Raw genomic sequence first — 15,479 nt, 5'->3', positions numbered from 1 at the left:
ACTCTGGAACATATCCTAACCTACTGTAAACCTCCACACAACATGATGATGACCTACTGTAAACCTCCACACAACATGATGATAACCTACTGTAAACCCCCACACAACATGATGATAACCTACTGTAAACCTCCACACAACATGATGATAACCTACTGTAAACCTCCACACAACATGATGATAACCTACTGTAAACCTCCACACAACATGATGATGACCTACTGTAAACCTCCACACAACATGATGATAACCTACTGTAAACCTCCACACAACATGATGATAACCTACTGTAAACCTCCAAACAACATGACAACCTACTGTAAACCTCCATACAATGTGATGTTATCTTACTGTAAACCTCCATATAACATGATGACAACCTATTGTAAACCTCCATGCAATGATGTTGTCTTACTGTAAACCTCCATACAACATGATGATAACCTACTGTAAACCTCCACACAACATGACAGCCTACTGAAAACCTCCATACAATGTGATGTTATCTTACTGTAAACCTCCATATAACATGATGACAACCTACTGTAAACCTCCACACAACATGCTGATAACCTACTGTAAACCTCCATACAACATGATGATAACCTACTGTAAACCTCCACACAACATGATGATAACCTACTGTAAACCTCCACACAACATGATGATAACCTACTGTAAACCTCCAAACAACATGATGATAACCTACTGTAAACCTCCAAACAACATGACAACCTACTGTAAACCTCCACACAACATGCTGATAACCTACTGTAAACCTCCATACAACATGATGATAACCTACTTTAAACCTCCAAACAACATGACAACCTACTGTAAACCTCCATACAATGTGATGTTATCTTACTGTAAACCTCCATATAACATGATGACAACCTATTGTAAACCTCCATGCAATGATGTTGTCTTACTGTAAACCTCCATACAACATGATGATAACCTACTGTAAACCTCCACACAACATGACAACCTACTGTAAACCTCCACACAACATGCTGATAACCTACTGTAAACCTCCATACAACATGATGATAACCTACTGTAAACCTCCAAACAACATGACAACCTACTGTAACCTCCATACAATGTGATGTTATCTTACTGTAAACCTCAACACAACACGATGATAACCTACTGTAAACCTCCACACAACATGACAACCTACTGTAAACCTCCATACAATGTGATGTTATCTTACTGTAAACCTCCATATAACATGATGATAACCTACTGTAAACCTCCATACACCATGATGATAACCTACTGTAAACCTCCATACAACATGATGATAACCTACTGTAAACCTCCATACACCATGATGATAACCTACTGTAAACCTCCATACAACATGATGATAACCTACTGTAAACCTCCATACAACATGATGATAACCTACTGTAAACCTCCAAACAACATGACAACCTACTGTAAACCTCCATACAATGTGATGTTATCTTACTGTAAACCTCCATATAACATGATGATAACGTACTGTAAACCTCCATGCATTGATGTTATCTTACTGTAAACCTCCATACAACATGATGATAACCTACTGTAAACCTCCATACAACATGATGATAACCTACTGTAAACCTCCATACACCATGATGATATGTTGAATCTTACCAGGACTAATACAGAAATGAGGGATTAATTAATCAACTATGACAACACTTGAAGCCTGTCCTGAAGGCCCTAGTTAGAACATGGTAGGGGAGGAGGACAGAAACATTCTGCCATATTGTTTAGATTTGACTGTGGTTTCACTTTTCTTGCCCCAGTGAATGATTGATTGACATATGGAGTTATTAATTGATTGATGGATTGATTGACAGGTCCAGCTCCAGACCAAGCTCCAGGCAGAGGTTCTACAATGTCCCAGCAGTTCAAGGAGCTGAGCAGGAGGAGAGTCCTCATGGCTTCACGCATGGGAACCACTGTGACCATCAGACCTGGAGACATCCTACGCATAGGTACTGCACACACGCTTACACAAGTATGAATGAATGCACACTCACTCACTCACTCACTCACTCACTCACTCACTCACTCACTCACTCACTCACTCACTCACTCACTCACTCACTCACTCACTCACACACACACACACACACACACACACACACACACACACTGCCTCAAGCATTATCATAATGACCAAAGGCCTCCCTCTCTCATTCCAGGCTGCCCAGTGGTTCCAGACCATAGAGGGCCTGTCCGTTGGGACTACCAGAACCACACTCTGAAGGAGTCCACCTGGACCGGACCAGACTTTGCCGCAGGACAGAGGCTGGGTCCTGGGCAGAATCAGGGTCTGGGTTCTGGTCTGGGTCTTCAGTACCGTATACTGGTGGGAGGTCGTGTTCTGGAGGTGAACACGGTGCAGGGAAGGTTCTCCGGACACTACCGGTGCCAGACCCCCATCCACGACAACACACAGCTGCTGTCTGCTTGGATCCACGTCCATGCTGAAGGTGTGTGTGTGTGTGTGTGTGTGTGTGTGTGTGTGTGTGTGTGTGTGTGTGTGTGTGTGTGTGTGTGTGTGTGTGTGTGTGTGTGTGTGTGTGTGTGTGTGTGTGTGCGCATAAACAGCACACACACAACTTTCTGCTGGTCATAATTGATAACATTTAATGAGACCCATTCATTGTAATTCCAGGTATGTGTGCAGTCCGATGTTACACTGAACTGTTACACTGAACTGTGAACATCGGACTGAACACGTGTGTGCGTGTGTCTTAACTGGTGTGTGTATTCACTGACTTCTAATGCTCTTATTGTACAAATCAACCCATTCCCTTTGTAGAGCTCCATTAAGTCTCTCTTCTCCCTCCCCTTATGTTCTGTTCTTAACTGGATCAAACACACACATGATGGCTATTGGGCTGTCAGGTCCAACCTCACTTTCAGGTTTTGTCCCAAATAGCACCCTATTTCCCACATAGTGCACTACTTTTGACCAGAGCACTATGGATACATAGTGCAAAAGTAGTGCACTATGTAGGGAATATTTTGTAATTTGGAACATTCTCTCATCCTCTCTGTGGATACAGCTGTTAGCTATCACCAGACCCCAATTAACATGGGAATGTGTACCACTCACAGTCATCAGAACATATCTTTCCTCTGAAGAATTTTTATAATTCAGACATGAGGGAAGTGGAGGAGTATGACGAGAGAGAGAGACAGAGAGAGAGAGAGAGACAGACAGAAAGAGAGGGAGAGGGAAACAGAGGGAGAGGGAGGGAGAGAGAGGGAGACAGACAGACAGACAGACAGACAGACAGACAGACAGACAGACAGACAGACAGACAGACAGACAGACACAACGAGAGAGAGAGACAGAGAGAGACAGAGGGAGAGAGAGAGAGAGACAGAGGGAGACAGAGACAGAGAGAGAGAGAGAGAGAGAGACAGAGACAGAGAGACTCCGGCAGGCAGTGTCTCAGGCATGGTAGTGAACTTAAGCCCTAAACCCTGTATCGTTTTAAGCTGTGCCAAACCCTCTTGGACCCCATGTTGTTTCTAGTTAAACTTCCCTTCTGTCCTTTCTGTGTCCTGAACTGGAGCATTAGAGGGCTCTGGAAGAGCTTAGGCAGAGGGCTGGGACAATTATCAGTAGACTCAAAATATGCAGCAGCCCCAGGTTACATCCCAAATGGCACCCTTTTCCATTGTGCACTACTACCTGTAGGTCCTGGTCAAAAGTAGTGCACTATGTAGGGAATAGGGTGCCATTTGGGACAGGCCTGCAGTGTACTCTAGCTAGCTGTGCCTCAACCTTTTATTCGTCGTAATGGGAAGTATTTGAATGACAGTAATGTGATATTATTGAATGAAAATGATAGGCCCAGTGTTGGCCAAACCATAGTTTGCTTTACTGCTATGCTGTGGTATGAAGTCAAACTGGGTAATGAGGATCTGGTTTGCTCTACTTGGTGTCGATGGGTCAGTGTGGTGGTGGTGAGTGTGGTGGTGGGTGGGTCAGTGGATGTACTAGTGGGTGGGTCAGTGGGTGTGGTGGTGGGTGGGTGTTCTGTAGTTCTGTGTGATGTGTTTCTGGCTAGTACTGCTGTGGTGTTTATAACATATTGTGTATGTGTGAGCATGAGCGTGCGTGCGTGCTGTGGGGTTTGTTTCAGCTCAATAACGTGTGTGTGTGTGTGCATGCATGTGTCTCCAGAGTTTGCGTGGCGTCTTGGGGACTGGACGGCGTGCAGCGCCTCGTGTGGGGACCGGGGGATGAGGACACGGAGGGTTCGCTGTGTCACGCCAGAGGGACGTGAGGTCACACCCTCCATGTGTCACCACCTAGACAGACCTGTCTCCTCACAGCTGGCCTGCAACCTGCATGACTGCCCCCCCAGGTACACACACACAGACACACACACACGCACAAACACTCTGACACACACGCAAGCACACGCACACACTCTCTCAGACACACACACAATCTCTCACACGCAAGCACACACACACACTCACACACACACACACACACACACACACACACACACACACACACACACACACACACACACACACACACACACACACACACACACACACACACACACACACACTCACACACACATAACACACATAACACACATAACACACAAGCACACACACACACACACACAACACACAAGCACACACACACACACACACAACACGCAAGCACACACACACTATATACATCTGCTTTTCTAGGTAAAACAGATGCGTTGGTTTCACTGACCCCTGAGGAAAAATCTACAGGGAAATAGGTCATTCAGCTTCATGAGCCACTGTCATGAAGAGTCTTGTCTAATATAGTTGTGTCCTAAATGGCCTTGTATAGTGCACTTCTTTTAAACAGATCGCTATGGGTGTCCCTATGGGCCCTGGTCAAAGGTAGTGTACAATATACATTATAGGGAATAGGGGTCCATTTGGGATGTAGGCTATAGCTCCTTATTTAGTCTTCTACTGCTTTATGTCAGCAACTGTCCAAGACCAATATACATAAATCACATTCAGGTCCAAGTGTTGAGGTTTCATTGTTTTTCCTTGTACTGTAGCAGTCAATAGGGGAGAGTGGGATAAGTTGAGACATTTTTTACATTCAGCATCACCCTGTCAAGGGAAATATAGTATTCTTTCTACCAAAGATATCTAAATATATTGCAGAATATTACAGTTTTTTTCAATTGCTAACAAGCATCAGTCAATACTGAAGACACTTTTTCAAAACTCTTCACACAGTCTGCATTACCAACATGCATCTTGGCCAAACAGTTCATCTCACCTCCAAAACTCACTCAAACCACCAAAACACTTTATACGTGTCTCAAAATAAGCTAGTTTCGACCAGAACACTGGCAACAGTTCTCACTCAGAAAGCATACATTGTCACTCATAACACACTGACCTAAATAACAACAGGGAGCATTACATAAATTAGGAACTTTTTTCTTTGAAGTTTGAATGAATTTTCAGTATTTATCAGTATTTCAATATAGAATAAGAATAACACATTTTCACTTTATTGACTGTACTAAAGTATATGGAACAAGAATGAATCAAAAATGCTTCAATAGCCATTGCATATAGTAATTTAGTTGTGAAAAAAGAAAAGTTAAAAAAAAATGAATCCCTAATGATTACAACAAAAAAACATCAACATGTCTAGTATAATCACTCATACTGTACAGTACTGTGAGGGTTCTAGTTCTCATCAACATGTCTAGTATAATCACTCATACTGTACAGTACTGTGAGGGTTCTAGTTCTCATCAACATGTATAGTATAACACTCATACTGTACAGTACTGTGAGGGTTCTAGTTCTCATCAACATGTATAGTATAATCACTCATACTGTACAGTACTGTGAGGGTTCTAGTTCTCATCAACATGTCTAGTATAATCACTCATACTGTACATTACTGTGAGGGTTCTAGTTCTCATCAACATGTATAGTATAATCACTCATACTGTACAGTACTGTGAGGGTTCTAGTTCTCATCAACATGTATAGTATAATCACTCATACTGTACAGTACTGTGAGGGTTCTAGTTCTCATCAGCATGTATAGTATAATCACTCATACTGTACAGTACTGTGAGGGTTCTAGTTCTCATCAGCATGTATAGTATAATCACTCATACTGTACAGTACTGTGAGGGTTCTAGTTCTCATCAACATGTATAGTATAACACTCATACTGTACAGTACTGTGGGTTCTAGGTATAGTTCTAGTTCTCATCAACATGTATAGTATAATCACTCATACTGTACAGTACTGTGAGGGTTCTAGTTCTCATCAACATGTATAGTATAACACTCATACTGTACAGTACTGTGAGGGTTCTAGTTCTCATCAACATGTCTAGTATAACACTCATACTGTACAGTACTGTGAGGGTTCTAGTTCTCATCAACATGTATAGTATAATCACTCATACTGTACAGTACTGTGAGGGTTCTAGTTCTCATCAACATGTGTAGTATAATCACTCATACTGTACAGTACTGTGAGGGTTCTAGTTCTCATCAACATGTATAGTATAACACTCATACTGTACAGTACTGTGAGGGTTCTAGTTCTCATCAAAATGTATAGTATAATCACTCATACTGTACAGTACTGTGAGGGTTCTAGTTCTCATCAGCATGTATAGTATAATCACTCATACTGTACAGTACTGTATAGTATAATCACTCATACTGGTACTGTTCTAGTTCTCATCAACATGTATAGTATAACACTCATACTGTACAGTACTGTGAGGGTTCTAGTTCTCATCAAAATGTATAGTATAATCACTCATACTGTACAGTACTGTGAGGGTTCTAGTTCTCATCAACATGTATAGTATAATCACTCATACTGTACAGTACTGTGAGGGTTCTAGTTCTCATCAAAATGTATAGTATAATCACTCATACTGCACAGTACTGTGAGGGTTCTAGTTCTCATCAGCATGTATAGTATAATCACTCATACTGTACAGTACTGTGAGGGTTCTAGTTCTCATCAACATGTATAGTATAACACTCATACTGTACAGTACTGTGAGGATTCTAGTTCTCATCAACATGTATAGTATAACACTCATACTGTACAGTACTGTGAGGGTTCTAGTTCTCATCAAAATGTATAGTATAATCACTCATACTGTACAGTACTGTGAGGGTTCTAGTTCTCATCAACATGTCTAGTATAATCACTCATACTGTACAGTACTGTGAGGGTTCTAGTTCTCATCAACATGTATAGTATAACACTCATACTGTACAGTACTGTGAGGGTTCTAGTTCTCATCAACATGTGTAGTATAATTCAGTTCTCATCACTGTACATACTGTACAGTACTGTGAGGGTTCTAGTTCTCAGTTCTCATCAACATTCTAGTTCTCATCAGTATAATAATCACTCATACTGTACAGTACTGTGAGGGTTCTAGTTCTCATCAAAATGTATAGTATAATCACTCATACTGTACAGTACTGTGAGGGTTCTAGTTCTCATCAGCATGTATAGTATAATCACTCATACTGTGAGGGTTCTAGTTCTCATCAGCATGTAGGTATAATCACTCATACTGTTCTGTGAGTTCTCTCATCAACATGTATAGTATAACACTCATACTGTACAGTACTGTGTAGGGTTCTAGTTCTCATCAACATGTATAGTATAATCACTCATACTGTACAGTACTGTGAGGTGTTCTAGTTCTCATCAACATGTATAGTATAATCACTCATACTGTACAGTACTGTGAGGGTTCTAGTTCTCATCAAAATGTATAGTATAATCACTCATACTGCACAGTACTGTGAGGGTTCTAGTTCTCATCAGCATGTATAGTATAATCTGTGAGGGTTCTAGTTCTCATCAGCATGTATAGTATACTCATACTGTACAGTACTGTGAGGGTTCTAGTTCTCATCAACATGTATAGTATAACACTCATACTGTACAGTACTGTGAGGATTCTAGTTCTCATCAACATGTATAGTATAACACTCATACTGTACAGTACTGTGAGGGTTCTAGTTCTCATCAAAATGTATAGTATAATCACTCATACTGTACAGTACTGTGAGGGTTCTAGTTCTCATCAACATGTCTAGTATAATCACTACTGCCTATATATATAAGATGTATAGTATAACTGTACAGTACTGTGAGGGTTCTAGTTCTCATCAAAATGTATAGTATAATCACTCATACTGTACAGTACTGTGAGGGTTCTAGTTCTCATCAACATGTCTAGTATAATCACTCATACTGTACAGTACTGTGAGGGTTCTAGTTCTCATCAACATGTATAGTATAACACTCATACTGTACAGTACTGTGAGGGTTCTAGTTCTCATCAACATGTGTAGTATAATCACTCATACTGTACAGTACTGTGAGGGTTCTAGTTCTCATCAACATGTATAGTATAACACTCATACTGTACAGTACTGTGAGGGTTCTCGTTCTCATCAAAATGTATAGTATAATCACTCATACTGTACAGTACTGTGAGGGTTCTAGTTCTCATCAGCATGTATAGTATAATCACTCATACTGTACAGTACTGTGAGGGTTCTAGTTCTCATCAACATGTATAGTATAACACTCATACTGTACAGTACTGTGAGGGTTCTAGTTCTCATCAAAATGTATAGTATAATCACTCATACTGTACAGTACTGTGAGGGTTCTAGTTCTCATCAGTTCTCATACTGTACAGTACTGTGAGGGTTCTAGTTCTCATAACATGTGTAGTATAATCACTCATACTGTACAGTACTGTGAGTTCTCATCAAAATGTTCTAGTTCTCAGTTCATCAACATGTATAGTATAATCACTCATACTGCACAGTACTGTGAGGGTTCTAGTTCTCATCAACATGTATAGTATAATCACTCATACTGTACATTACTGTGAGGGTTCTAGTTCTCATCAGCATGTATAGTATAATCACTCATACTGTACAGTACTGTGAGGGTTCTAGTTCTCATCAACATGTATAGTATAATCACTAATAGGGGCGGCAGGGTAGCCTAGTGGTTAGAGCGTTGGACTAATCACCGAAAGGTTGCAAGTTCAAATCCCCGAGCTGACACCGTACAAATCTGTCGTTCTGCCGCTGAACAGGCATTTATAACCCACTGTTCCTAGGCCGTCATTGAAAATAAGAATTTGTTCTTATTTGTTCTTAACTAGTTAAATAAAGGTAAAATAAAAAATAAAAAACTCATGCTGTACAGTACTGTGAGGGTTCTAGTTCTCCCTCTCTCCTGCATTTGGCCACAAGTTCTCATCAAAGTCACATCTTATATCTTCTCTGGCGATGCATCTTGGAAAGTGTCTTCTGGAATGTCTAATCCAACCCTGGCAGTCTTCAGGATAAGTGTCTCCACACCCTGCCAGTCTTCAGGAGACGTGTCTCCACACCCTGCCAGTCTTCAGGAGAAGTGTCTCCACACCCTGCCAGTCTTCAGGAGAAGTGTCTCCACACCCTGCCAGTCTTCAGGAGAAGTGTCTCCACACCCTGCCAGTCTTCAGGAGAAGTGTCTCCACACCCTGCCAGTCTTCAGGAGAAGTGTCTCCACACCCTGCCAGTCTTCAGGAGAAGTGTCTCCACACCCTGCCAGTCTTCAGGAGAAGTGTCTCCACACCCTGCCAGTCTTCAGGAGAAGTGTCTCCACACCCTGCCAGTCTTCAGGATAAGTGTCTCCACACCCTGCCAGTCTTCAGGATAAGTGTCTCCACACCCTGCCAGTCTTCAGGATAAGTGTCTCCACACCCTGCCAGTCTTCAGGATAAGTGTCTCCACACCCTGCCAGTCTTCAGGATAGTCTTCAGTGTCTCCACACCCTGCCAGTCTTCAGGACACCCTGCAAGTGTCTCCACACCCTGCCAGTCTTCAGGATAAGTGTCTCCACACCCCAGTGGATAAGTGTCTCAGTCTTCAGGAGAAGTGTCTCCACACCCTGCCAGTCTTCAGGATAAGTGTCTCCACACCCTGCAAGTCTTCAGGAGAAGTGTCTCCACACCCTGCCAGTCTTCAGGATAAGTGTCTCCACACCCTGCCAGTCTTCAGGATAAGTGTACACCCTGTGTCTGCCAGTCACCCTGCAAGTCTTCAGGATAAGTGTCTCCACACCCTGCCAGTCTTCAGGATAAGTGTCTCCACACCCTGCCAGTCTTCAGGATAAGTGTCTCCACACCCTGCCAGTCTTCAGGAGAAGTGTCTCCACACCCTGCCAGTCTTCAGGATAAGTGTCTCCACACCCTGCCAGTCTTCAGGATAAGTGTCTCCACACCCTGCCAGTCTTCAGGAGAAGTGTCTCCACACCCTGCCAGTCTTCAGGATAAGACTCCATGAAATGATGACCTCTTCCTAAATGTTCGGTCAAATGATATATTTAGTGTATTGTTTCCTAGAAACAAGAGTAGCTCAACTTCCCCCTTTGGCTCAACTTCCCCCTTTGGCTCAACTTCCCCCTTTGGCTCAACTTCCCCCTTCGGCTCAACTTCCCCCTTTGGCTCAACTTCCCCCTTTGGCTCAACATACCCCAGCCTGCCCTACCCACTGAAGTCCCTGGGCAGAACATTGAGTCCTGATCATTGGGATATGTGGCCCTCTGCATTAAAGAGACTAGCCAGGATCTAACACTACATGGGTAGTTTTATTCCTTCCTTCCCCCTGAACCTGGTTCCTCTCTGGGTTTCTTCCTTCTAGGGAATTTTTCCCGGCCAATATGTTTAGACTTTTCCTTCTGCTTTGCTTTGTTCTGTAGAGGTTTAGGTCAGGTAACTGGAAAGCACTTTGTGACAAGGGATTTATATAATCAATGTTATTTGATTGATTGATTGTTCTCTCCCAGCTGGGTAGCATCCGTGTGGTCTAAGTGTTCCACTTCCTGTGGGCGGGGCTGGAGACAGCGGCAGGTGTCCTGTGGGCAGGTGGACTCGGGGGGAGCGTTGAGGACGCTAGCGCCATCTGTCTGTGGGAGGAACACGCGGCCTGCAGACAGACAGGAGTGTACCTGCGACAACTGTCCAGCCTGGGTTACCAGCCCCTGGGGAAAGGTAGAGACGCAGGCACAAACACACACAGAGACACCCACACCTGCCCCCACATCTGCACAAACACACAAAGACACACACACACACACACCTAAACAGACACTCATGGACAGACGCACACGAACAGACGCACCCACACCTACACACACAGACCCCACAGACACACACAGACACCATACACACACAGACACAACACAGACACCACACACACACACAGATGACACACAGACACACACACAACTATTTCCCACATTGACATCCATGCATGACGTTTGAATACTGTGTACTTGATGTTCTGGGATGAAGTTTCCTCTAGATGCAGACCTAGGATCAGCTTCTCCTTCCCCAACTTTAACCTTTAGTGGGGGGATATGCTAAACTGACCCAAGATCACTGTCTAGGGCCAATTGGCATCTATTCCAACCAACGCATTCCTACAAAGAAGTCCTGAATAAAGTTGTCAGGCTGTGAAACGTTCCTTGTTTAGTATTGTGAGAACATGTTAATTGCCCACAGTGCTCGGGGAAATGTTTGGGTCCCACCCTCACAGTCCAGAAGAGGTCGGTGATATGTAGACATGTCAACGGCACCACACACCCTGACTGTGACCCCAGAGAAAGGTAAACACACAACCACAGGAGGTTGGTGGCACCTTAATTGGGGAGGACGGGCTCGTGGTAATTTATGGAGCGGAATCAGTGGAATGGTATCAAATACATCCAACACATGGTTTCCATGGTTTCCATTCCATTTGTGCCATTCCGGCCATTATTATGAGCCATTCTCCCCTCAGCAGCCTCCTGTGACACACACACACACACACACACACACACACACACACACACACACACACACACACACACACACACACGCACACACCTACACACACCTACACACACACACACACACACACACACACACACACACACACACCACACCTACACACACCTACACACACCTACACACACACACACACACACACACACACACACACACAGTCTAATTTCCTCCTGTCTCATTTAGCTGAATCTGGTCATGAATAGCGTGGTTGTTGAACAAGTTGAGGAGACTAAAATACTTGGTGTTACCTTAGATTGTAAACTGTCATGGTCAAAACATATAGATTTAATGGTTGTAAAGATGGGGAGAGGTCTGTCTGTGATAAAGAGATTTTTTGACACCACACTCCACAAAACAAGTCATGCAGGCTCCAGTTTGATCTTATCTTGGTTATTGTCCAGTCATGTGGTCGAGTGCTGCAAAGAAGGACCAAGTTAAGCTGCAGCTGGCCCAGAACAGAGCGGCATTTTTTGCTCTTCAATAATATGCATGACAGTCTCTCTTAGCTAAGAGTTGAGGAATAACTGACTGTATTGCTTCTTGTTTTTATAAGAAACAGGAATTAGTTGGACGTTCCTAATAGTTTGGATAGTCAACTTACACACACAGCACTAACACACACACTTACCCCACCAGAGGTCTTTTCACAGTCCACAAGTCCACAATGAATTCAAGGAAACGTACAGTATTATACAGAACCATGAGTTTACAGAACTCCCTTCCATCTTATATACAGTATTATACAGAACCATGAGTTTACAGAACTCCCTTCCATCTTATATACAGTATTATACAGAACCATGAGTTTACAGAACTCCCTTCCATCTTATATACAGTATTATACAGAACCATGAGTTTACAGAACTCCCTTCCATCTTATATACAGTATTATACAGAACCATGAGTTTACAGAACTCCCTTCCATCTTATATACAGTATTATACAGAACCATGAGTTTACAGAACTCCCTTACATCTTATATACAGTATTATACAGAACCATGAGTTTACAGAACTCCCTTCCATCTTATATACAGTATTATACAGAACCATGAGTTTACAGAACTCCCTTCCATCTTATATACAGTATTATACAGAACCATGAGTTTACAGAACTCCCTTCCATCTTATATACAGTATTATACAGAACCATGAGTTTACAGAACTCCCTTCCATCTTATATACAGTATTATACAGAACCATGAGTTTACAGAACTCCCTTCCATCTTATATACAGTATTATACAGAACCATGAGTTTACAGAACTCCCTTCCATCTTATATACAGTATTATTTGTAAGTCGCTCTGGATAAGAGCGTCTGCTAAATGACTTAAATGTAAATGTAAATGTATTATACAGAACCATGAGTTTACAGAACTCCCTTCCATCTTATATACAGTATTATACAGAACCATGAGTGCATGGGACTCCCTTCCATCTTATATACAGTATTATACAGAACCATGAGTTTACAGAACTCCCTTCCATCTTATATACAGTATTATACAGAACCATGAGTTTACAGAACTCCCTTCCATCTTATATACATTATTATACAGAACCATGAGTTTACAGAACTCCCTTCCCTCTTATATACAGTATTATACAGAACCATGAGTGCATGGGACTCCCTTCCATCTTATATAGTGCGAGTGAACAGAAAACCTAGTTTTATTAAAACTAATAAAGAACACCTCAGGGCACAACACCTCTCCCTCATGTGACCTGCTGGTTGTGTGTATGTACTGACATGTGACCTACTGGTTGTGTGTATGTACTGACATGTGACCTACTGGTTGTGTGTATGTACTGACATGTGACCTACTGGTTGTGTGTATGTACTGACATGTGACCTACTGGTTGTGTGTATGTACTGACATGTGACCTACTGGTTGTGTGTATGTACTGACATGTGACCTACTGGTTGTGTGTATGTACTGACATGTGACCTACTGGTTGTGTGTATGTACTGACATGTGACCTACTGGTTGTGTGTATGTACTGACATGTGACCTACTGGTTGTGTGTATGTACTGACATGTGACCTACTGGTTGTGTGTATGTACTGACATGTGACCTACTGGTTGTGTGTATGTACTGACATGTGACCTACTGGTTGTGTGTATGTACTGACATGTGACCTACTGGTTGTGTGTATGTACTGACATGTGACCTACTGGTTGTGTGTATGTACTGACATGTGACCTGCTGGTTGTGTGTATGTACTGACATGTGACCTACTGGTTGTGTGTATGTACTGACATGTGACCTGCTGGTTGTGTGTATGTACTGACATGTGACCTACTGGTTGTGTGTATGTACTGACATGTATGTGGAACTGAACAAACACACACACACATGTATGTATATAAATTGTAAAGTCTTTTGTCTGTAATGTATTTTTTGTTATGTGTCAGATTCCTGTAAGACTCTCTGTCTCCATTGTTTCCGGCTAAAGGGGATCTTAATCAAATCAAATCCTTCCCTCTATGTCTCTTTGTCTCCCTCAGGCCCGTCTCAGTGCGTAACTGTTCATCGGAGCTGTGTGACGTGCACTGGCGCGTGGGGCCGTGGCGGGCGTGCACGGCAGCCTGTGGCAGCGGGTTTCAGTCTCGCAGGGTGGACTGTGCCCACCTCAGGAGTGGCAGAACCCTGGCAGACCAACACTGCACCTGGCACAGACGCCCAGCCACCTGGCAGCACTGTAACGCCACCACCTGTGGAAGTGAGTGTGTAGTGTTTTTACCATGTTACCATATTACCCTCACTGCCTTTTCTCTGGCTTCTGAAGCTGGGGAATATGTCATTGGAGTGGCTTGGCATAAGTTTGACTAAAAAAACACCTTTTACAAAAACGGTGACTTTGCACAAGTAAAATCACACAAACCCTCTTTTTAAACTGTTAAACGGCTTTTTAACAGTCCAGACCCAAATCTATATGGACATTTACACTGATGTTGAATTTTAGCCCGAATTTGACGTTAAGCCATACTCCTTAGCTTTCTGCTACTTTTTAATGGAAATGTGGCATGCGTTCCAAGTGGCATTCTATTCCCTATATAGTACTACTGTTTACCAGAGTCCTATAAGAGCCCTGGTCAAAGTAGTGCACTATAAAGGAAAAAGGGTGCCATTTGGGACATAACCATGTTCTTCTGTGGGGAGAATGGATGTTATTTTATCCCTCTGTCTCTGTTTCTCTGTGTAGGTGAATGTAAAGACACCACCCACTACTGTGCCGTGGTGAAGAGGTTAAAGCTTTGCTCCATCGACATGTACAAGCAGAGGTGTTGTGAGTCCTGTTTACAGGAGGATGGCTCCACCTAGTGTTCTAGGAGGAAGTTGCCCCTAGATGCTGGTCTTGGGTTAGTTTTGCATTTCCTCCACTAGTGGTTAAGGCTGGGAATGGGGAGGGGAAGCTGATCCTAGATCTGTACCTAGAGGAAACCCCTGAGCGTTGAGACACAGTGTGGACAACATAACTCTTGGAAGCCAAGGATGGATGGATGGATGGATGGATGGAGGGATAGATTGAAG

The 15,479-nt window shown here is 42.9% G+C and overlaps 1 protein-coding gene across 1 annotated transcript in view; it reads left to right on the top strand.

Moving 5' to 3' along the window:
* Positions 1–15,479, top strand: part of adamtsl3 (ADAMTS-like 3) — a 156,895-nt gene extending 141,416 nt beyond the window's left edge. Inside the window, exons 24-30 of the mRNA XM_052507791.1 lie at positions 1,860–1,997; positions 2,208–2,498; positions 4,208–4,391; positions 10,901–11,105; positions 11,619–11,722; positions 14,453–14,667; positions 15,151–15,479. Coding sequence (XP_052363751.1) covers positions 1,860–1,997; positions 2,208–2,498; positions 4,208–4,391; positions 10,901–11,105; positions 11,619–11,722; positions 14,453–14,667; positions 15,151–15,269 — 1,256 coding nt within the window. The 3' untranslated portion in view covers positions 15,270–15,479. The remainder of the gene's footprint in view (positions 1–1,859; positions 1,998–2,207; positions 2,499–4,207; positions 4,392–10,900; positions 11,106–11,618; positions 11,723–14,452; positions 14,668–15,150) is intronic.

The sequence above is a fragment of the Oncorhynchus keta genome, unplaced genomic scaffold (genome assembly GCF_023373465.1).
Source record: "Oncorhynchus keta strain PuntledgeMale-10-30-2019 unplaced genomic scaffold, Oket_V2 Un_contig_3157_pilon_pilon, whole genome shotgun sequence".
NCBI lineage: Eukaryota > Metazoa > Chordata > Actinopteri > Salmoniformes > Salmonidae > Oncorhynchus > Oncorhynchus keta.
Note: the sequence above shows the minus strand (reverse complement) of the source record. Positions and strands in the feature narration are given on the sequence as shown.